At 47.5% G+C, this 23,861-nt stretch overlaps 1 protein-coding gene across 1 annotated transcript; it reads left to right on the forward strand.

Moving 5' to 3' along the window:
- The first annotated feature begins 23,130 nt into the window (after positions 1-23,130).
- On the forward strand, positions 23,131-23,561 carry LOC108085565 (transmembrane protein 14 homolog). The gene has a single exon (XM_017182207.2). It carries the CDS (start codon positions 23,202-23,204, stop codon positions 23,544-23,546), a length of 345 nt encoding a protein of 114 aa, XP_017037696.1. The 5' UTR covers positions 23,131-23,201; the 3' UTR covers positions 23,547-23,561.
- Positions 23,562-23,861: the final 300 nt, after the last annotated feature.

The following is a 23,861-nucleotide window of genomic DNA, read 5'->3' on the forward strand; positions in this document are numbered from 1 at the left end:
AAAAACAAATTTAACATTTTTGGTTTTTCGAAAAAATATCTGCTATCATTTCTGTTGTACATTTATATTTCAACAAAACTTGCCCTTCCTTCACAACTTCTCTTATAAAATAATAACGTATATCAATGTGCTTTGTTCTGGAATGATGAATGCAAATTAAATCGGAATGTCTTCGCAAAACGTGAATACTACAGGTGGCAGCCACATATGTGGAAATCCACCCGCGGGAGACCCCGCGGCCAGGGCAAGGATTCTGGAGTCCCTAAAAAACATTCCTCCAAGCACTGACGTGGCGATGGCTGACTTGGCCGCCACGGTAGTTAATACGTTAAGCCAAGACGACGAGAGAACCGCTAGCCCAGCAGGCTCTCAGCGCGAGACGCCTCCTAAGAGATGCAGGGAATCCCAGTGTCTCAAAAACATCGCGGAGCTGGGCAAGATCCTGGATGATGTCTTCGACGACATCAACAACAAGCAGGTCCGGCACATAACCTTGGTTATGAAGACCAAGCTGGCGAGGGTGAAAGACCTGCAAGTCGACATAGGCGAGTGGCTTAACTCTGCTCGGAAACCTGAGGAGACAGATCGACCCGAACCTGCAGTAGCATGCCACAATTGCTCTCAGGGAGGGAAGAAGATAGAGAGCACCCAGAGACGGGACGCAGTGCAGCAAACCCCCAAGGTCTGGAGCAAGGACGGCGCAACGCAGACGGAGGCGCGGCGAGCCCCGACCACCACCGAGAAACCGCAAGTAAGGGCGGCCAACACGAGCGCGAAGAATCAGCGGCGCGCCCCCACGCCGGCTGAAGCTGCTAAGCAGGGGAAACCTCCGCAAGAGGGACACCCGCGGCCAGCGTACCCAAACCAAGGGCACCCAACCCACCGCAGCCAATCGGTACAGCGACTGAAGGCCCAGAAGCCGAGGAAGGCGCCTGGAGAACCTTCACGAGGAAAAAGCGGCGCAAGAAAAACGAGGCTCCTCATCGGTCCCGCCCGGACGCAGTCATTATAGCCGCGAAAGGGAAAACATACAGCGAAATCCTGGCCATGGTCACCAGAAGGGACGACAGCCAGCTTGCAGGCCTGGGTAACTGCGTCAAAAAGGTTAGACGAACCACAAACGGCAACCTTCTGCTAGAGATGGCGAAGGATAGCGCCGAGAGTGCAGCGTCAATGCGAATGAGCATTGCGCAGGTGCTTGGCGACACGGCGGAGGCTCGGGCGATGTCAGAGGACTCAAAGGTCTCGGTACTCGAGATCCGAGAGTTGGACGCCCTGACCAAGGAGCCCGAGATTGTGGCTGCGATCGCGGAGCAATTCAGCCTGGATACGGCCAAGGTCAAGGTACGGAGCATCCGCCTTTACCTTATTTTTAACTTCAAGAATATTAAGCTGGCGAGAAAAAATCCCACGTGCATAAGAGTGCACTGGCTACATTGGGAGAAATTCCTGGATATGTGTTAACTTAAATCGAACGGAAAAGTTATTATGGGGGGTTAGGTCAATTCGGTGCAAAACAAGTCACTTTTTAAAAAATTGTTGTAGCGAAACGGTTAAAGTTAGCAATGAATTAAGTACTATATAATAACATAGCATTTGAACAATTTTGGATAAATTGCATAATTGCATAATATTTAGAAATAGAGAAATTATAGGGAATCTCCCGAGTCGCCTCCAAAAAAAGTTGGTCTGCGGTGTACATCCTAACAGTACACAATCTACAATAATTATACTTCATTCGGTAAAGAATAAGTGTCCCAAGGTATTCACGAAGGGTTTTTATTTTTTTTATTTTTTCCAATTTTTTATCAAAATTTGAAGTCAAAACCCCGATTTTTGACTCAAAAAACTAGTTAATTTGTTAAATAAAAAATATATTAAAATTAAAAATTAAAAAAAGGTCGACGTGAGTACCTGTAGAATTATCTAAAAAGGTTATGTTCCAAATTTCAAACCGATTGGATCAGTAGATTTTGAGTTATCGTGTACACCGATTTTCAAAATGGCATTTTTCAGGAGAGCGCTTTAAACTTTGTGATTCTCATGCATTGAACACTAACCGACCTTCGTTCAACTCTGCATAACTTCGACAATTTTCCTCTGATCGATGTAAAACTTGGACATAATATTTTTAAGATATTGAGCCTACAAAATAAAAATTTAAAAAAAATTTACGACAAAAAAATTAAATACTTATTTTTTTATCGAACTTTTTTCGCTCAAAATAATAATTATTATTCTTTGAGCGAGTAAGTAAAACTTAAAAAATAATAATTAAAATTGGTTTAATATATAAAAAATCTAGATTTCAGCAATCATTGTCTTTAAAGAGCATCCAAATTGTAGCCGATTAGTATAATTCGTTCCTCTGCGCGACTTTTCCAAATTAATGATTTTTTTTTTGTTTAAAGAAAACATTGCTAATCATTATTTACGGTCCCTGGTGCCAATAAAATCCGAGTAAACGATGAAGAATATATCAATGACGACAAATTTAAGACAGCCATTATTTGAAATTGAACCCATACAAAAACAATGAATTAAACCAAAAAAAAAAGAGTTCTTGCAATCAACACTAAATATTCCTTCTTTGATAAAAATAATTAATTTTAAAGAAAATAAAAGTAAATAATTAGCGAACCACTAATAAATGATGAAAGAAGAATGGATATTATTAGTTATAAAAGAAGACATTATTGAATTTGCTTTGAACATAAAATATTTCTTTAACAATTATATTTTTCGAACTTTTATACAATCCTTATCTTAACCATTTTTCAACACCTATTTATATACCCATTATACACATGTACTTTACATCTATAATTATATGCACCCGTAGGCTCAGTATTTACCCATGCAGTTCAATACTGTTGGGGGCGGCGCTTCTTTCCTGATAAGTTTGTGGTTTTAGTAGACGAAAAATTCCCACGGCGCAAGCGTAAAGTGGAGCAAAAAAACAACGGGGGGCGTCGTGGGTAAATTCAACGTAGGAGAGGTCAGCTTTATTTCGCTGCATACATAATACTGATTTTTCTTAAGCATAAGAACGCGCTCCCGCCCGCTTTACTTCGCTAAGCGAGAGCGGGAGAGCGGCAGCGGCCGATCGGAGTAGTCGGCAACGAAGCCCAAAGCCCGCGCTCAGGAGTGAGAAAGCGCTTAGCGCTGTGGGAGAGCGAGCGAGGGAGAGCAAGAGGGGCGAGAGCGGAAAGCTCAGCCAGCAGCAGCGGTACTAATGGCCGCGTACCTAAACATTCCGCCCCCTTGCAATCACTCGGGTTGCAACAGGTCCGTTGCATTACGCCTGGTGACAGGCGCCGGAAGTCCGTCCTGGATTTTTAGGAACCCCGGCTGTATCACACGCGGATACATGTCGGCGCCCAGGACCATGGAGATCGTCGCGGGTAGGTAAAACCGCTCGACGGCTAACGTAATGTCCCGGAAGTGGGCCCGAACCGCCTCGCTCCGCTCCCGGACTGGAGTACGAATCCGCACGTAAGGCTCGATCTTGAAAATGACGTCGAGGAGGACCTTGTTTTTGGCCTTGGAGCCCACGGTGGCCGAACAAATCTGCTCACCGCCAACGCTGGTAGTTGGCAGACGGAAACACGTCGCTAGCGAGGCGTCGATGCAGCTCATAGGCGTGCACGGGTCGATGAGTGCCGCCGTGTCGAAACTCCGAGTTCCGGTATTGATACGCACCAGAGCTGTCGGCAGGATATTTACGGTGTGCCGCTGGAGTAGCTACGATAGCGATGGAGCGGCGACCGCGGAGCGTGCCGAGAAGGGCCAAGGAGGGGCGGACGAGGGCCGAGGAGCGGTTGATGACCGCCGTGGAGTGCCGGACGAGGGCAGAGGAGCGGCTAAAGAACGCCGCGGAGTGCCGGACGAGGGCCGAGGAGCGGGTGAAGATTGCCATGGAGTGGCAGGCGAGGGCCGAGGAGCAGCTAAAGAATTCCGAGGCCGGGCACCGGCGCTCCGGGACCGTCGCGGCTCCTGACGCGACTGGCGCGGATCCATTGGCTGCTCGAATAGGTGCAGCAACGTGTGGTGGTCTTGGCCGCACGTTTTGCAGCAATCACCTCGCTGGCACCTTCCGTCGGAGTGTTCGTGGGCCAAGCAGTTGGGACAGTACCGGTTGGCGAGGACGGCCCGGAGTCTCTTCTCGGCACTCAGTCGGAGAAACCGGCGACATTTCTTGAGCGGATGGATCTTGTTGCAGACTCGGCATCGGTAGGAATTGGAATCTCAAGTACATCTGCGCTCCAATGCGATGGCGCTGTGTGGATGTGGAGACATGCTGTTTGCTATTACTGGCTGAATAGGACGGAGATAAAAAAATCGGAATTAGTAATAGAAACCTTGCAATTTGGAACACGGAATAGAGCTACGACACCACAGTGTCATAAAACATCGGAGTGACAGGCGACTGGTTATTGTGGGCAGACGGGCGCTTCCATCGGGAGACGGACGACCTTCGCTATGGTCGATAGTGTGCGAACTTGAAATATGGAAGTGCCCGATGCTGCGAACGGGGTGCATGCCCTGGATGGTCATGCAGGAGTGTGTGGTGGTGCACGTCTTGCATTGGCCACCACTGCGGCAGGTTCCCTCAGAATGTTCGTGGGCCAAACAGTTTGAGCAGTAGCGGTTGTCGAGAACCGCACGGAGCCTCTTATCAGCGCTGAGTTTGAGGAACAGTTGGCATTTCCGGAGCGGGTGGAATCCGTTGCAGATTCGGCAACGGTAAGACTGCGTGCTTTGGGTACGTCTGCTTTCCAAGACAGCCGCACTGCGAATGGGACGGAATTTGTCCTCCGAGCGGTTTGGGATGGAAATTCGTGTCGAGCACACAGACACGCCGGCCATGACCTCTGTAGACACTGGGCCTGAGAGTACCCATCCGAAAATCGTCTCTTGAGCGAGGAGAGAGCCGAAAATGTTGTTCTTGGAGCCGCCTAGAAGCACGGACGGAAGAATGTCAGCTCCAATCAGGACGTCGATTTCGGAGCTCTCGAAGAACGTTGGATCAGCAAGCGGGACGTCAGGAAGTTCTTTCAGTAGGTCTCGTGGAATCGGATACGAGGGTAGCTTCCCGGCTAACTGCGGAAGAACATAAGCTGCAGTTTCCAGCTGCAGCCCGGGTCTGGAAGGCGCTCGGATGGCAATAGTGCAGAGCTTGGTGGATTGGGCGGCAACTGTCTCATTGAGCGCGGAAACTCGGGTCTGAACTGGTTTAAATGGTGGGCTTATTCGACTGAATAAGCTCTCCGTGATGAAGGTTGCCTCAGAACCAGAGTCGATTAAGGCTCGCGCTTGGAAATCGCGGCCTAGATGGCAAATGTTAATGAAGGCTGTGCCCAGTAGAAGCGAAGCACACTTGCACATCAGAGTGATCTTGAGAAGCGCCCGTGCTTCGTGGAGTAGGCGCCGGTCGAGGCCTGGGTGGCGCCGTCGGACTTGGTGCGGTCGCGGAGGGATTATCGCGGTGCAGAAGGGTGTGATGACGGCTGCGGCTAGTGCAATCCCGTTGCTGTGCCCTCTTTCAAAGCAGTTCAGGCAAAACTGCTTTCTCCTAATATAGTCGGAGCGACCATCTACATCCATTTCAAAGAAACGCGGACATAGACGAATAGGATGGTTCTCTCTCAAAAGAGATCGCACCCTCTTGGGACCGGAGCCACTCTGGCCTCGTAGGAATTCAGCCTGCGCACTGGGGCGCTCGCAGCTGTCGGTCTTGATGGAAACTGCCCTAAACTGCTAGGCCTGATGTCGTCGATAGCTTCTAGAGTGCGATGACGCTCTGTCAGAAACGCGTCTAACTCACTCCATGTAGGGATTTCTGCCTTATTGTGTATGGATTGCTCCCACATAGAAAGTGTGATTTTGGGAAGTTTTAAGGAAACCATATACACTAGTAGACAATCTCACGTCTCGATATGAATAGAGGAAATCTCTAAGGCTGTCAGGCAACTTTGGACGGTGCCTTGTTGACGAGTAACCGCCGATTCTCGAAGCGGTCGGTGAGGCTTTGCCACGCAGAGATGAACCCTTCATTGGTCAGAGGGGCTTTGGATACGATGGCGTGCACATCGCCACTTTTTTTGGATAACAAGTGGAACAACTTCTCCACCGGTGTGAGACGCGAATTGTGAATATATATCGCGGTGAACAGGTCTCTGAAGGTGGGCCACCGAAGATAATCACCAGCGAAAACTTCGGTGTCCACTGGTGGCAATCGACAACCCATGGACGGGGGTGTGGGCAAAGGGGCGGAAGCCTGAGTGGACTGGGCGGCGGCCTTGTCGATTGTTTCTTGTAACAGGACCACACACCCCGAATAAACGGAGTAGCAATAACTTTACTTGGATTCAAGCACAGTTGAGGTGGCAGCGCTGTCGGCGGACACGGACAGTAGGTCGGAGCAGTTCTCATAGCTCTTCTCCACCTTATCCCACAGGGCCCGAATCTGATCCCGATGAACCTGGCACATGGCGGGGGAAAATCTATCGGTTTCAGGGGCGCTCGGACTGTGGATGTTAGCTTACAAATGGCTAACACGGTCCGTTGTGGAAATAAACTTTCGGAGGGCGACGTGTAGGACGGATTGTGCCATCTTGGATACCGCCCGAGTAAGTCTGGATGAGGGACCGGGGGAAGTGTCGACGGCCTCTTGACTTTTTTCCCTTAGAATGGTAGTGGCAGCCTTTGGCTGTAATTGAGAAGGCCGCGGTGATGCGGACTGGGACCTTTCCAGACGAATCGATGGGATCGGAGAACGCTTCTTCTCGTCTCCCGTCGGCATTCTATAACTCGAATGGGTCGAGAGAACACAATGTGCCTGCTTACGGTCACACTGCCAGTGGATGCCGCGGAGAAATTCGCAAAATAAGCGCTGGGCTCAGGTTCTGAGATCCTCGGTGCGCATAGGAGAAAAAATAGTAATATTCGAGGAAGGCGCCGGGCTCAGGTTCTGAGAGCCTCAGGGCACCACCGAGAAAAATTACGAAAACTCGTGCAGGAGAAAATTACTTGAGTGAGGCGTCATGAGCCGATTTGAAAAAAAAAACAGCGAGCGTAGACCGGAATGTCGAGGTCTTTATACAGTGGAGCAAAATTTTTTATTTATGTAGTTCATGAAAAGTTTTATCTGGCTTTGTTCGGCTCAGAACAGGAAAAAGCAGAGACCCACGAATGTTGATTTGTGTCCGTAATAAAAAAATTGATAAATCAATTGATAATTTCGAAAATTATTTGCCGCAAATAATTAATTAATTCGGCGGACTTATTACGGAGCCGGAAAGGTCGAATTAAAACCCTTGGCTGTCGTTTGGAAGAACAACGGGCACTGTGTTCTGCCGCCGGCAAAACAACCACAATGAAAAACCACGGCCGCTGATGCCCATATGATACTGTAATGCAGTTTTCATTAATTAGCTACTTCATTAGAACCTTGAAAGAGTCCACTATATGTGTAATTTTCTTGGATTATTTTGGTAATACGACTACGGTCACACTGACCGTAAAAGGTAAACAAAAAAAAACGCCCGCCATTCGCGGCGTATTACTATGAATTTCTGAATTCCTCATCGAAGTATTCTTGTATAAGTAAATGCAGAATCCTTTAAATTTATGTTTTTAACCTATAATGCTTAAATTTTTTTTAAATATTACCAACAAAAAAAAATTTTATTAATTTTACAGCGCAAGACATATTAGACACCGCAAAACATATTATTTTTGCTAATTTTCTAATATATTTTGAGTTCAAAAACCAGCGAAATGATATAAAAACAAGAAAGGAAGCTAACTTCGGCACGCCGAAGTTTGTATACCCTTGCAGATTGGTTTCGATGTTTATATTATAGATTTAAATGCTGAAAACACTCACAAAACAGAGTTTCCTTTTATTTTACCTATACTTATTATGTTTACAGTTTGACAGTTACAATTTTACATTTTCTCTACATCTACCGATCGGTTTATATGGTAGCTATATGATATAGTTGTCCGATTTTTATGAAATTTATACAATAATTCTAGAATAATAAAAAAAGCTTATATCTCAGAGTAGATAAACATACATTGAAAAACAACGAAACTATAATTTTTTTTCCTATTTATTTCTCGACCGTTCCTATGGCAGCTATATCATATAGTCGTCCGATTTTCATAAAATTTTTACCAAAATTCTGAAACAATATAACATGGCCATATCTAAAAAATGGTGCAAAAATGTTGAAAAACAGTAAAGTTATAATTTTTTTTCTACAAATATATCGAACATTTGTATGGCAGCTATATGATATAGTCGTCCGATCCGGCTCGTTCCGACATATATAGCAGTGAGAGTACATAGAAGACTATATGCAAAGTTTCATTCAGATAGCTTTAAAACTGAGGGACTAGTTTGCGTAGAAACAGACAGACGGACAGACAGACAGACAGACAGACAGACGAACAGGCGGACAGACGGACATGGCTAGATCGACTCGGCTGTTGATGCTGATCAAGAATATATATACTTTATAGGGTCGGAAACGTCTCCTTCACTGCGTTGCAAACTTCTGACTGAAATTATAATACCCTGCAAGGGTATAATAAACTTCTCATTGTGAGACCATACTGTCAATGAGCTGGCTAATACATTTTTCAATTACAATTTTCTTCATTAAACCCGTATTTTGTTATCGAGTATCTGGTATATTTTATGTAGATCTATCGATTATCGCGGCAATGAAGTAGCTAATGCATTATTCTAATGAATTAGAGCGCCATTTAGTCGTCTTGCTCGCACTTGTGTAAAACGCTATAGCGCTGTCAAATCTTTAATGAAGTCTCTAATTAATGCGACAGTGTCATGCCCGTATGAGCGGTTAATTCGAAAAGGTAAAACAAAAAAAAAAAAAAACACAATCGTAGTTGCACCCGTGAATTTGATTTGGCGTTTGATTGTAAATGTTTGTTGTTTTTGTCGCGTTTTTGAATTTATTTGAGTTAATTTTATTTTATTTGAATTTTTATAATTTATTTATTTGTCGTTCCTGTGTGGGAGGCAGAAAAATATGTTGTACAGTGGAACCCTGGTAACCGGACTTGGGTTGTAAGGGCGTACCAATATTAATTTTTTTTTTTTTTTTTTTTTTTTAGGCTTTGCTTTTATTTATTGAATCTTCTCATTTATGAGACTAACAATAAGTGTATCAAATCTTACAATACTACCTAACTAGCAGTCATGAGACTGGTACAGAGTAAATGGCCCTGAATAATTATGGCTGGGTTGGATGGTCGTTACGTAGTAGGCGGCTTCTTCTGGAAACTTTTATCAAGTCCCTTGCTAAAGGATTTGGATGGGTGGAGAGTTTTTCCTTGTAGGACGCTTTTTGTTTTTCTATTTCGTTCTTGACTGCAGGAATGCCGAGATCCCTGTGGATGTTTTCGTTGCGAATATACCATGGTGCCCCAGTGATAGTTCTCAGGATTTTTGATTGGGCGCGCTGTATGATGTCTAGATTGGTACTGCACGCGTTCCCCCAGAGCTGGGAGCCATACGTCCATATTGGCTTTAGTGTGGAGTTGTAGAGCAGGACCTTGTAGTCCAGACACAGGGGCGATCGGGAGTTTATGAGCCAGTGGAGGCTGCTGGCTTTTAGTTTTAGATGAAGTTTCTTGCATTCAATATGTCTTCGCCATGTTAGGCGTCTGTCCAGGTGGACGCCCAGGTACGTTACCACGTTGACTTCGGGGATCAGTGTGCTGTTCAGGTAGAGCGGGGGGCATGTTTGTCTGTTGAGGGTGAACGTTATGTGCTTACACTTTTGTTCATTTATTTTAATACGCCAATCAGATAGCCACTTCTCGACTACCTTGAGGTGGTTGGCGAGCTGGGCTGTTGCACGGACTGGGCATCTGGAACGGCTGAGGATCGCAGTGTCATCAGCGAAAGTGGATAATGTTAGCTGGTCGCTTGTGGGGATATCCGCTGTGTATAGAACAAATAGGGTAGGCCCAAGTGCACTTCCTTGTGGGACTCCAGCTTCGATTGAATAGGTGCCGGATGTTGTTGCGTTGCACCTCACTGCGAAGACTCTGTTGTAGAGATACGACTCAAGTAATTTGTGTGTGTATACCGGCAAGAGTGTTTTCATTTTGTGCATGAGGCCGTTGAGCCAGACTCGGTCGAATGCTTGAGAAACGTCGAGAAATATCGCGCTGCAATATTCTCGATGCTCGAAGGCTGTGCGAATTTCTGATGTTATTCTGTTAACTTGCTCGATAGTTCCATGTTTTTCTCTGAAGCCAAATTGATGAGCTGGGATAATGTTGTGAGCTCCCAGATAAGGGATTATGCGCTTTAGTAGGCATTTTTCAAATAATTTGGACAAGCATGATAGTAGACTTATTGGTCGGTAAGATGACGGAATCGTGTGGTCTTTTCCGGGCTTCGGTATCATTATAATTATAGATTTTTTCCATTTTGTTGGGTAATGGCCGAGACTTATGATCCCATTGAAGATTTTACAGATGACCTCAATAGCACAATTCGGAAGTTCAATTATCATTTTTTGAGTTATTAGGTCAACGCCGGGAGCCTTTTTCGGCTTCAGTTCCCTGATGACCTTCGTTATCTCGTTCGGACGAAATGATGCTGGAGTAGATTCCGTTTCAGTGTGGATTTGCGGTAGATCAAATGGATTTGCAGCAGGGTTCGGCTGGAAAACGCCCTGGAGATGTGAGGCAAAAGTTTCGGCTCTGTCTTTGTCGCTGCGGGCCCAGCAACCAGATGACATTCTTATCGGGGTGATGGTTTCAGCCGGTGAGCTTAAATTTGGGTGAGCTCTCCATAAGGGATGCTTTGTGCTGGTTGGCGAGAGTTTTTCAATATATCTTAATTGTGCTTTTTCGGCATCTTGCTTCAGGGCCCGGCTTAGTTTGCATGTGGCTTCATTTAGACGTTGCTTTGTGCATGGCGATCTATTGGTTTGCCACGCCCGTCGCAGACGCCTCTTTTCTTGGATAAGCTGTTCAATTTGCTGGTTCGTTTTGAGTTTGATTTTTTGCACATCCGTCTGTTGTGGTGTTGAGATTCTGGCTGCAGTCACAAGTACCTCTTCCAGTGCGGAGGTGGAGGAGTCGATGTCGGTTTCAGTATTGAGCTGGGGGGCTAGCTCAATGTGGGAACTCACATACTTTTTGTATTTCATCCAATTGGTTCTGTGCGACGTCAGACTATAGGGGCGATCCGTAGTTTCAGGGCTTTGAAGGAGGGTTATCAACAGCGGCGAGTGATCTGAAGAAAGGTCTGGAACGGCCTTGGCGTTTATTAAATTTCGTGGGATGTTTTTTGTCACCGCGAAATCAATTAGGTCGGGTATCTTTCTGGGGTCTGCTGGCCAATATGTGGGGCTACCAGGGGAAACGTAGTCCAGCTTATTTCTCACATTGATGAGAGCGTTGTACAGTTGTCTTACCTTGGGGGTCACGAGGCGGGATCCCCAATGCGTATGCTTGGCGTTGTAATCTCCTGCAGCTATAAATCGATCTCCAAGTGAGTTGTAAAAATCCATGAATTGACCTTCAGAGATTGCAAAGCGAGGTGGGCAGTAGACAGCAGCAATGCAAAGGTTGCCGTTACCTGACTGCACTTTTATGGACGTAGCTTGCAGGTAATTTGTTGCAAACCTTTGGTGGAAGTGGTGTTTGATGCGTTCTCTGATAAGGATGCCGGTCCCGCCGTGGGCTTTACCATCTGGATGATCTGTGCGGTAGAAGGTATAACCTCTTATATGAAAGTTGTATCTGCTTGTGAGGTGCGTTTCAACCAGTAGCATGGCGTCGATGTGGTTTTCGTTTAGAAATTGTGTTAGTTCAAGTTTATGCCGTGGGACGCCATTGGCATTCCACGTGGATATACGTAGATTGGACATTGATTATTTTGACTGTTGTGCTACGAGCAGCTGTATCACCATATTCTGATTCTGGACGAGCGTTTGCATGGTCGTTTTCATAAATGACATGAGTTCCATCATGCTTTGTTGCATGGTCACCATCATGGATTCCATGTTGTTTCGTGGCTGCTCTGGGGCCTGCTGAGCATTTACTGAGTTTGAGGGGAGTGGATTTTGCATACCTGTCCGTAGAGCTTCGGCGTAGGAGATGCCCGTGGGGGCATTTAGCGGACCAAAAGAAGATCTGGCTGCTTTGGCAAAAAATACATCTGGAGTAGTTTTTGAATTAAAATACACATTTTGTGTATTTTGTTGGCGTGTAGCTGTCGCCCTTCGCATGCGACTCTTCAGCTCCTTGTAGACCTCACAGCCTCTGTAGTTAGCTGTATGGTTTCCTCCGCAGTTTCCACATTTCCAATATTAATGCGGCTGAAAAAATATTTTATATGGGCATGCATGCATATGGACATATACATAAGTGTGTGTGTAGGGCTTTTATTGCACAGTGGAGCTTCGAGGAGTGGACTGTATTAAGATTGGCGGAATAGCACAAATTATGTGGAGAAAAAAAATGGCACACAAAAAAATATCGCGGCAGCGGCGAACTGGTTGGCGGACAGGGAAATCTCGAAACAATTACTTTGCGGCTGCCTAATATTAATTATGCCTTTTTTTTCTTCACCACACAATTTCACTTTGAGAAGTGTATGTATGTACACCGAAGGAACGGAGAATCGGAAAAGGGCCAGGAATATGGCGACACACACAAAACGGAGACGGATAGAAAATTTCCACAAATTGAAGAGAATGGAAGAATGGAAATTCTTCAACTGCTGTTGTGTCAGGAAAACTTTATTTCGCTGCATACATAATACTGATTTTTCGTAAGCATAAGAACGCGCTCCCGCCCGCTTTACTTCGCTAAGCGAGAGCGGGAGAGCGGCAGCGGCTGATCGGAGTAGTCGGCAACGAAGCCCGAAGCCCGCGCTCAAGAGTGCGAAAGCGCTTAGCGCTGCGGGAGAGCGAGCGCGGGAGAGCAAGAGGGGCGAGAGCGGAAAGCTCAGCCAGCAGCAGCGGTACTAATGGCCGCTTACCTAAACATTCCGCCCCCTTGCAATCACTCGGGTTGCAACAGGTCCGTTGCATTACGGCTGGTGACAGGCGCCGGAAGTCCGTCCTGGATTTTTAGGAACCCCGGCTGTATCACACGCGGATACATGTCGGCGCCCAGGACCATGGAGATCGTCGCGGGTAGGTAAAACCGCTCGTCGGCTAACGTAATGTCCCGGAAGTGGGCCCGAACCGCCTCGCTCCGCTCCCGGACTGGAGTACGAATCCGCACGTAAGGCTCGATCTTGAAAATGACGTCGAGGAGGACCTTGTTATTGGCCTTGGAGCCCACGGTGGCCGAACAAATCTGCTCACCGCCAACGCTGGTAGTTGGCAGACGGAAACACGTCGCTAGCGAGGCGTCGATGCAGCTCATAGGCGTGCACGGGTCGATGAGTGCCGCCGTGTCGAAACTCCGAGTTCCGGTATTGATACGCACCAGAGCTGTCGGCAGGATATTTACGGTGTGCCGCTGGAGTAGCGACGATAGCGATGGAGCGGCGACCGCGGAGCGTGCCGAGAAGGGCCAAGGAGGGGCGGACGAGGGCCGAGGAGCGGTTGATGACCGCCGTGGAGTGCCGGACGAGGGCAGAGGAGCGGCTAAAGAACGCCGCGGAGTGCCGGACGAGGGCCGAGGAGCGGGTGAAGATTGCCATGGAGTGGCAGGCGAGGGCCGAGGAGCAGCTAAAGAATTCCGAGGCCGGGCACCGGCGCTCCGGGACCGTCGCGGCTCCTGACGCGACTGGCGCGGATCCATTGGCTGCTCGAATAGGTGCAGCAACGTGTGGTGGTCTTGGCCGCACGTTTTGCAGCAATCACCTCGCTGGCACCTTCCGTCGGAGTGTTCGTGGGCCAAGCAGTTGGGACAGTACCGGTTGGCGAGGACGGCCCGGAGTCTCTTCTCGGCACTCAGTCGGAGAAACCGGCGACATTTCTTGAGCGGATGGATCTTGTTGCAGACTCGGCATCGGTAGGAATTGGAATCTCAAGTACATCTGCGCTCCAATGCGATGGCGCTGTGTGGATGTGGAGACATGCTGTTTGCTATTACTGGCTGAATAGGACGGAGATAAAAAAATCGGAATTAGTAATAGAAACCTTGCAATTTGGAACACGGAATAGAGCTACGACACCACAGTGTCATAAAACATCGGAGTGACAGGCGACTGGTTATTGTGGGCAGACGGGCGCTTCCATCGGGAGACGGACGACCTTCGCTATGGTCGATAGTGTGCGAACTTGAAATATGGAAGTGCCCGATGCTGCGAACGGGGTGCATGCCCTGGATGGTCATGCAGGAGTGTGTGGTGGTGCTGATTGCACGTCTTGCATTGGCCACCACTGCGGCAGGTTCCCTCAGAATGTTCGTGGGCCAAACAGTTTGAGCAGTAGCGGTTGTCGAGAACCGCACGGAGCCTCTTATCAGCGCTGAGTTTGAGGAACAGTTGGCATTTCCGGAGCGGGTGGAATCCGTTGCAGATTCGGCAACGGTAAGACTGCGTGCTTTGGGTACGTCTGCTTTCCAAGACAGCCGCACTGCGAATGGGACGGAATTTGTCCTCCGAGCGGTTTGGGATGGAAATTCGTGTCGAGCACACAGACACGCCGGCCATGACCTCTGTAGACACTGGGCCTGAGAGTACCCATCCGAAAATCGTCTCTTGAGCGAGGAGAGAGCCGAAAATGTTGTTCTTGGAGCCGCCTAGAAGCACGGACGGAAGAATGTCAGCTCCAATCAGGACGTCGATTTCGGAGCTCTCGAAGAACGTTGGATCAGCAAGCGGGACGTCAGGAAGTTCTTTCAGTAGGTCTCGTGGAATCGGATACGAGGGTAGCTTCCCGGCTAACTGCGGAAGAACATAAGCTGCAGTTTCCAGCTGCAGCCCGGGTCTGGAAGGCGCTCGGATGGCAATAGTGCAGAGCTTGGTGGATTGGGCGGCAACTGTCTCATTGAGCGCGGAAACTCGGGTCTGAACTGGTTTAAATGGTGGGCTTATTCGACTGAATAAGCTCTCCGTGATGAAGGTTGCCTCAGAACCAGAGTCGATTAAGGCTCGCGCTTGGAAATCGCGGCCTAGATGGCAAATGTTAATGAAGGCTGTGCCCAGTAGAAGCGAAGCACACTTGCACATCAGAGTGATCTTGAGAAGCGCCCGTGCTTCGTGGAGTAGGCGCCGGTCGAGGCCTGGGTGGCGCCGTCGGACTTGGTGCGGTCGCGGAGGGATTATCGCGGTGCAGAAGGGTGTGATGACGGCTGCGGCTAGTGCAATCCCGTTGCTGTGCCCTCTTTCAAAGCAGTTCAGGCAAAACTGCTTTCTCCTAATATAGTCGGAGCGACCATCTACATCCATTTCAAAGAAACGCGGACATAGACGAATAGGATGGTTCTCTCTCAAAAGAGATCGCACCCTCTTGGGACCGGAGCCACTCTGGCCTCGTAGGAATTCAGCCTGCGCACTGGGGCGCTCGCAGCTGTCGGTCTTGATGGAAACTGCCCTAAACTGCTAGGCCTGATGTCGTCGATAGCTTCTAGAGTGCGATGACGCTCTGTCAGAAACGCGTCTAACTCACTCCATGTAGGGATTTCTGCCTTATTGTGTATGGATTGCTCCCACATAGAAAGTGTGATTTTGGGAAGTTTTAAGGAAACCATATACACTAGTAGACAATCTCACGCCTCGATATGAATAGAGGACATCTCTAAGGCTGTCAGGCAACTTTGGACGGTGCCTTGTTGACGAGTAACCGCCGATTCTCGAAGCGGTCGGTGAGGCTTTGCCACGCAGAGATGAACCCTTCATTGGTCAGAGGGGCTTTGGATACGATGGCGTGCACATCGCCACTTTTTTTGGATAACAAGTGGAACAACTTCGCCACCGGTGTGAGACGCGAATTGTGGATATATATCGCGGTGAACAGGTCTCTGAAGGTGGGCCACCGAAGATAATCACCAGCGAAAACTTCGGTGTCCACTGGTGGCAATCGACAACCCATGGACGGGGGTGTGGGCAAAGGGGCGGAAGCCTGAGTGGACTGGGCGGCGGCCTTGTCGATTGTTTCTTGTAACAGGACCACACACCTCGAATAAACGGAGTAGCAATAACTGTACTTGGATTCAAGCACAGTTGAGGTGGCAGCGCTGTCGGCGGACACGGACAGTAGGTCGGAGCAGTTCTCATAGCTCTTCTCCACCTTATCCCACAGGGCCCGAATCTGATCCCGATGAACCTGGCACATGGCGGGGGAAAATCTATCGGTTTCAGGGGCGCTCGGAGTGTGGATGTTAGCGTACAAATGGCTAACACGGTCCGTTGTGGAAATAAACTTTCGGAGGGCGACGTGTAGGACGGATTGTGCCATCTTGGATACCGCCCGAGTAAGTCTGGATGAGGGACCGGGGGAAGTGTCGACGGCCTCTTGACTTTTTTCCCTTAGAATGGTAGTGGCAGCCTTTGGCTGTAATTGAGAAGGCCGCGGTGATGCGGACTGGGACCTTTCCAGACGAATCGATGGGATCGGAGAACGCTTCTTCTCGTCTCCCGTCGGCATTCTATAACTCGAATGGGTCGAGAGAACACAATGTGCCTGCTTACGGTCACACTGCCAGTGGATGCCGCGGAGAAATTCGCAAAATAAGCGCTGGGCTCAGGTTCTGAGATCCTCGGTGCGCATAGGAGAAAAAATAGTAATATTCGAGGAAGGCGCCGGGCTCAGGTTCTGAGAGCCTCAGGGCACCACCGAGAAAAATTACGAAAACTCGTGCAGGAGAAAATTACTTGAGTGAGGCGTCATGAGCCGATTTGAAAAAAAAACAGCGAGCGTAGACCGGAATGTCGAGGTCTTTATACAGTGGAGCAAAATTTTTTATTTATGTAGTTCATGAAAAGTTTTATCTGGCTTTGTTCGGCTCAGAACAGGAAAAAGCAGAGACCCACGAATGTTGATTTGTGTCCGTAATAAAAAAATTGATAAATCAATTGATAATTTCGAAAATTATTTGCCGCAAATAATTAATTAATTCGGCGGACTTATTACGGAGCCGGAAAGGTCGAATTAAAACCCTTGGCTGTCGTTTGGAAGAACAACGGGCACTGTGTTCTGCCGCCGGCAAAACAACCACAATGAAAAACCACGGCCGCTGATGCCCATATGATACTGTAATGCAGTTTTCATTAATTAGCTACTTCATTAGAACCTTGAAAGAGTCCACTATATGTGTAATTTTCTTGGATTATTTTGGTAATACGACTACGGTCACACTGACCGTAAAAGGTAAACAAAAAAAAACGCCCGCCATTCGCGGCGTATTACTATGAATTTCTGAATTCCTCATCGAAGTATTCTTGTATAAGTAAATGCAGAATCCTTTAAATTTATGTTTTTAACCTATAATGCTTAAATTTTTTTTAAATATTACCAACAAAAAAAAAGTTTATTAATTTTACAGCGCAAGACATATTAGACACCGCAAAACATATTATTTTTGCTAATTTTCTAATATATTTTGAGTTCAAAAACCAGCGAAATGATATAAAAACAAGAAAGGAAGCTAACTTCGGCACGCCGAAGTTTGTATACCCTTGCAGATTGGTTTCGATGTTTATATTATAGATTTAAATGCTGAAAACACTCACAAAACAGAGTTTCCTTACATTTTACCTATACTTATTATGTTTACAGTTTGACAGTTACAATTTTACATTTTCTCTACATCTACCGATCGGTTTATATGGTAGCTATATGATATAGTTGTCCGATTTTTATGAAATTTATACCATAATTCTAGAATAATAAAAAAAGCTTATATCTCAGAGTAGATAAACATACATTGAAAAACAACGAAACTATAATTTTTTTTCCTATTTATTTCTCGACCGTTCCTATGGCAGCTATATCATATAGTCGTCCGATTTTCATAAAATTTTTACCAAAATGTTGAAAAACAGTAAAGTTATAATTTTTTTTCTACAAATATATCGAACATTTGTATGGCAGCTATATGATATAGTCGTCCGATCCGGCCCGTTCCGACATATATAGCAGTGAGAGCATATAGAAGACTATATGCAAAGTTTCATTCAGATAGCTTTAAAACTGAGGGACTAGTTTGCGTAGAAACAGACAGACGGACAGACAGACAGACAGACAGACAGACGAACAGGCGGACAGACGGACATGGCTAGATCGACTCGGCTGTTGATGCTGATCAAGAATATATATACTTTATAGGGTCGGAAACGTCTCCTTCACTGCGTTGCAAACTTCTGACTGAAATTATAATACCCTGCAAGGGTATAATAAACTTCTCATTGTGAGACCATACTGTCAATGAGCTGGCTAATACATTTTTCAATTACAATTTTCTTCATTAAACCCGTATTTTGTTATCGAGTATCTGGTATATTTTATGTAGATCTATCGATTATCGCGGCAATGAAGTAGCTAATGCATTATTCTAATGAATTAGAGCGCCATTTAGTCGTCTTGCTCGCACTTGTGTAAAACGCTATAGCGCTGTCAAATCTTTAATGAAGTCTCTAATTAATGCGGCAGTGTCATGCCCGTATGAGCGGTTAATTCGAAAAGGTAAAACAAAAAAAAAAACAAAAAACACAATCGTAGTTGCACCCGTGAATTTGATTTGGCGTTTGGTTGTAAATGTTTGTTGTTTTTGTCGCGTTTTTGAATTTATTTGAGTTAATTTTATTTTATTTGAATTTTTATAATTTATTTATTTGTCGTTCCTGTGTGGGAGGCAGAAAAATATGTTGTACAGTGGAACCCTGGTAACCGGACTTGGGTTGTAAGGGCGTACCAATATTAATGCGGCTGAAAAAATATTTTATATGGGCATGCATGCATATGGACATATACATAAGTGTGTGTGTAGGGCTTTTATTGCACAGTGGAGCTTCGAAGAGTGGACTGTATTAAGATTGGCGGAATAGCATAAATTATGTGTAGAAAAAAAATGGCACACAAAAAAATATCGCGGCAGCGGCGAACTGGTTGGCGGACAGGGAAATCTCGAAACAATTACTTTGCGGCTGCCTAATATTAATTATGCCTTTTTTTTCTTCACCACACAATTTCACTTTGAGAAGTGTATGTATGTACACCGAAGGAACGGAGAATCGGAAAAGGGCCAGGAATATGGCGACACACACAAAACGGAGACGGATAGAAAATTTCCACAAATTGAAGAGAATGGAGGAATGGAAATTCCTCAACTGCTGTTGTGTCAGGAAAACTCGGACTTGGAGTCGACACGGAAAATTAATCTTGCAGCATAGTGAACGAAATTTAATGTTCGGACCACTGCTGAAGATTGGCAGAGCGGGGGGGGGGGGGGAGACGGAATGCTCGTACTTATCTGGAGTATGGTGGAGAAAAAACGCCGAGAACTGCTGGTGGGGCGGAGTTGAAAAAAATTCGGAATCCAATAAATCCGGCACTGTAGGACCAAATGTTGGGGGCGGCGCTTCTTTCCTGATAAGTTTGTGGTATTAGTACACGAAAAATTCCCACGGCGCTAGCGTAAAGTGGAGCAGAAAAACAACGGGGGACGTCGTGGGTAAATTCAACGTAGGAGAGGTCAGCTTTATTTCGCTGCATACATAATACTGATTTTTCGTAAGCATAAGAACGCGCTCCCGCCCGCTTTACTTCGCTAAGCGAGAGCGGGAGAGCGGCAGCGGCCGATCGGAGTAGTCGGCAACGAAGCCCGAAGCCCGCGCTCAAGAGTGCGAAAGCGCTTAGCGCTGCGGGAGAGACGGGCGAGAGCTCAGCCAGCAGCGGCGGTACGATGGGCCGCGTACCTAAACAAATTCCTATTATATATCATTTTTCTCGCTAAAATTGTTTCACCTAGTCTTAAATTAATTGAGAAATTAAATATGTTAATTACCAATGAAGGCCTGGCAAAAATCCTCCATCTGAACCATCCCCGATGGTGCCGGCTGGGCAATGGGCACTATATTAGCCCGGACACGGGTAATGCATCGCTGCTTGCCCCGTCCGCGATAATACAGTGTCTAGCAAAGGCCACGGTTCAACTCCTTCTGCCCTTAAAAGCCTAAGGAAGTGAGCCGTTAGCCATTGGTGGAGGTGCCTGACAGAAGGCATAAAACGCAAGTGGGCGTCCCCCATTAAAGATACCATTCTGGAGGGTTTGAATGATAAAACCAGGGCTGGGATGTCAGCCCAAACGTCGATGGAAGGCGTGACCGCTACCACCGGCGGGCACGGGGGGGAGCAATCGCCTCAGCATGTCGTCAGCGGATACACCTCTGATGTGACGGGAGCAGGTCATGTCAGTTGCAACAAAAATCCTACGCATGGGGAAGTTGAGCCGCTCACGTAACATAGTCGATACAGACTCGGACCTTGAGAGCGTGCAGCTACTCCACCCACCGAAAGCAGGCACCAGCTCCCAGCGCAGGGACGGGCCAAAGCGGTCAAGCGAGGGAATGAAGGCCAAGGCGCTGTATAAGGCTGCCCTCCGCATCCAGGATCGGCTCCAGGAAAAAGCCGCCCTATCCCCAGAGCAGAAGGCAAAGCTTACCTGGGCTGAGGAGAAGCTTTACTTCGCCAAACTCCCCCACATGAGTTCGACTGGCGGATTCGCCAGCAAGGTGGAGGAGACGCTTGCCAACAAAAGGCAACGCTCAACCGAATGCGCCTCTATGGACGCACTGGGGAGCAAGCGGCAACGCGGGCCTAAGGAGGCAGGCCCTCTCCAAATGGCGAAAAAGCCCAAAAAACCGCAAAAGTCAGTGAGGTGACCAAACGACACTTGATCGTGGCCCTCATTGAGAGAAGCGATGAAGCCGGCAAAATGACCGCGGCGCAGTGGAAGATGGTGCATGCGGGGCTCGTTGAGTCATTGTACGCACGGGTGGAGGATGATCCCGAAGCTCCCATGCCCACCTTCGATGGCGCTGGGTGGCTAAGTGGGGTCAAAGTCCTAAAGTGTATGGATGACCCGACGAGAAAGTGGCTGACGAAAGTGGTCTGCCAGTTGGAGGCGCTGTAGGAGGGAGCCAAGCTAGAGGTGGTGGACCGGAAGCTAATCCCATCCACTCCAAAAGCGAAGGTACTCTTCCCCATCGCAATCCATGCGGACCGGGCGCTGAAGCTGCTGCAGCGTCAGAACCCGGAAATCCCAACCACGGAGTGGAAGGTTCTGCACGTAGCGGCCCCATCACCCAAGGAGGGGGGGGGGGCAAAGTGCAGTCCTCCAGATAAACAAAGGGCAGAGGACATCCTTTATCCCAAATACAGGAAGATGACGTGGGGCATGGGTAGCGTATACCTACGCCTCAAAAAGCGCCACCCCGGGGATAAGGATGCTCACACCCTGAAGGCAGATGTGGTGGAGAAGGACCTAGGTCTGGAAACAATCGTGGATGCCGACCGGGAAATGACGCAGGATGAGTCCGACGAAAGAGATGACGGTGATCTGGCCGTAGTAGTCAACCCGTCGTATGGAGGTGAGCCCAGTACCCATGACACTCAGGGTGCTGCAGCTCAACCTCCATAAGAGCAAGGTCGCGTCGGCGGAACTCCTCAAAGCCATGGAGCAAGGATCCGCTGACATAGCTTTGGTCCAGGAGCCATAGATCGCCTCAGGCAATGCCATCGCCGGACTGAAGTCCGCAAACTACAATTTGCTCCCTCCACCAACGGTAAGCAGGAATAAAGCGCCGTACTTGTAGGGAAGGGTCTACACGCTAACCTTATGTCTCATTACAGCTCTGATGACCTGACCGTGGTGATGCTAGAGAGCGGGAAAAAGCGCCTTTTGGTAGCTTCCTGCTACATGGCACACGACAAGACGGCCCCACCAGAAGAACTCAAGAGCTTGGTAGAAGCCAGCCCGAAGGACCAGCAACTGCTCGTGGGTGCAGACGCCAACGCGCACCACTGCGTATGGGGGAGACCCGACATAAACGACAGAGATGGAGAGTCCTTGAGAGACCATCATTCTCAGATCATAAGTACATACGGTTCCAATTCGAACACTCTCCAAAACAATCAGTCTTCAGGAACCCCCGGAATACTAACTGGGGAAAGTTCAAGGAGTCTATCGCGACATGGCTCGCGATCTCCCGGGCATAGTAGAATTCGCGGAACACATAGAAAAGTCCCTAGAGACCCTCTCCAAAGAACTGCTGGATGCGTACCACGCATCATGCCCTATATCGGACACGAGAAAGAGGACCAGGACCCTGGTGGAATATGGACGCAACGCAAAAAACTCAAAGAATTCTTCAAAATCGCCAAGCAGGCGAAAGATGATATCATCAATAAGGAATACAAAGTCCTACTTAATCAAGAGATTCGAGAGGAAAGCACAAAAGATAACAGCTTATGCGGATGACATAAGCATAATTATCACGGGAGTCTGTCCATCGACCCTCAGCTCGATCATGGAAACAACACTCAGGGAGATATGTGAGTGGGCGGAGAGGGTAGGACCTAATATCAATGCGGATAAGACGGACCTTATTCTCTTCACCAAGAGATACAAGGTGCCGCAATGGATCCCCCCGAAAATCAACAAAACCAGGCTGACCCCTAAAACACAAGTCAAATACCTCGGCATTGTACTTGACGGCAAGCAGACGTGGAAGGCCAATGTAGTAGATAGGGTAAAAAAGGCCACCATAGCGCTATATGCATCCAAGAAGATGCTTAGCAGCACATGGGGCCTCCCACCCGCTCTAATGCATTGGGTCTACATATCGGTGATGCGTCCGAGTCTGCTGTATGGAGTCTTAGTGTGGTGGCAAGCCATGGAGAAGAAAACGTATAATAAGCTTATGGAGAGAACCCAGCGGCAGGCACTGCTCTGCTAGGGGTGCTGAGGTCAACCCCCACCAAAGCACTCGAAACCATAATCGGTATATATCCCCTAGATATCCAAGCGCAACTGACAGCAGGAAAGGCCGCACAACGTCTGGTTGCATCAGGAAACTGGTCGCTACAAGGTTTCGGGCACAGTTTAATTGGTCGAGACATGAGCAGTACATCTGACTACATGATCATCATTTTCTTAGTACAACGAAAGGGTCATATTACTGCTATTACTTGCCTACCAAAACAAAGATTACAAAGTAAATCTAACTAAAACCTAACAAAATGCCGGTAGATTGGTTCGGTTATGTGTACGCTGCCACGGTGGCCGCCGGCGGAGTCATGGGCTACGCCAAGGCGGGTTCCATTCCATCGCTGGGTGCTGGCCTGGCCTTTGGAGCCCTGCTCGGCTATGGCGCCCATCTGAATTCCCAGGACACACCGCGTCCATTGCTTCAACTGGGCACTTCCCTGTTTCTGGCCGGATTAATGGGCATGAGGTGGAACCGTTCCGGCAAACTCATGCCCGCCGGCATGGTCTGCATGCTATCCGTGGCCGCTCTGGTGAAGAATGTGGCTATATACAATCGGTACCTCCTTCCCGTGCCAGCAGGCCCAAGGGGTACATAAAGCCTTCCATGTTGGGAATATCCAAAATGCTGGACTTGTCTGGAGATTTTGTTAATACTTAATTTTCTTCATTTACACAACCATGATAATTGGTGTGGTCATTTAAATATCAACATTTGCTAATTGGAAACCTTGGTATAGCGCTGTGTCACTTTCAAAGCTAGCGATAAGATACTGTACTCGTTGGTCGACGAATAAATTTTATCATCTATGCTTTTATCATCTTGCTGGACTAAAAAAAAAAAAAAAAAAAAAAAAAAAAAAAAAAAAACCCAGAACGTGCCCGGATGTAAACACAACAGTATTCAAGGGACC

Source organism: Drosophila kikkawai, chromosome 2L (genome assembly GCF_030179895.1).
Source record: "Drosophila kikkawai strain 14028-0561.14 chromosome 2L, DkikHiC1v2, whole genome shotgun sequence".
Lineage (NCBI taxonomy): Eukaryota > Metazoa > Arthropoda > Insecta > Diptera > Drosophilidae > Drosophila > Drosophila kikkawai.

Coding starts and splice junctions, on each gene's coding strand:
- LOC108085565 (XM_017182207.2), top strand. CDS start 23,202: ATGCCGGTAGATTGGTTCGGTTATGTGTACGCTGCCACGGTGGCCGCC.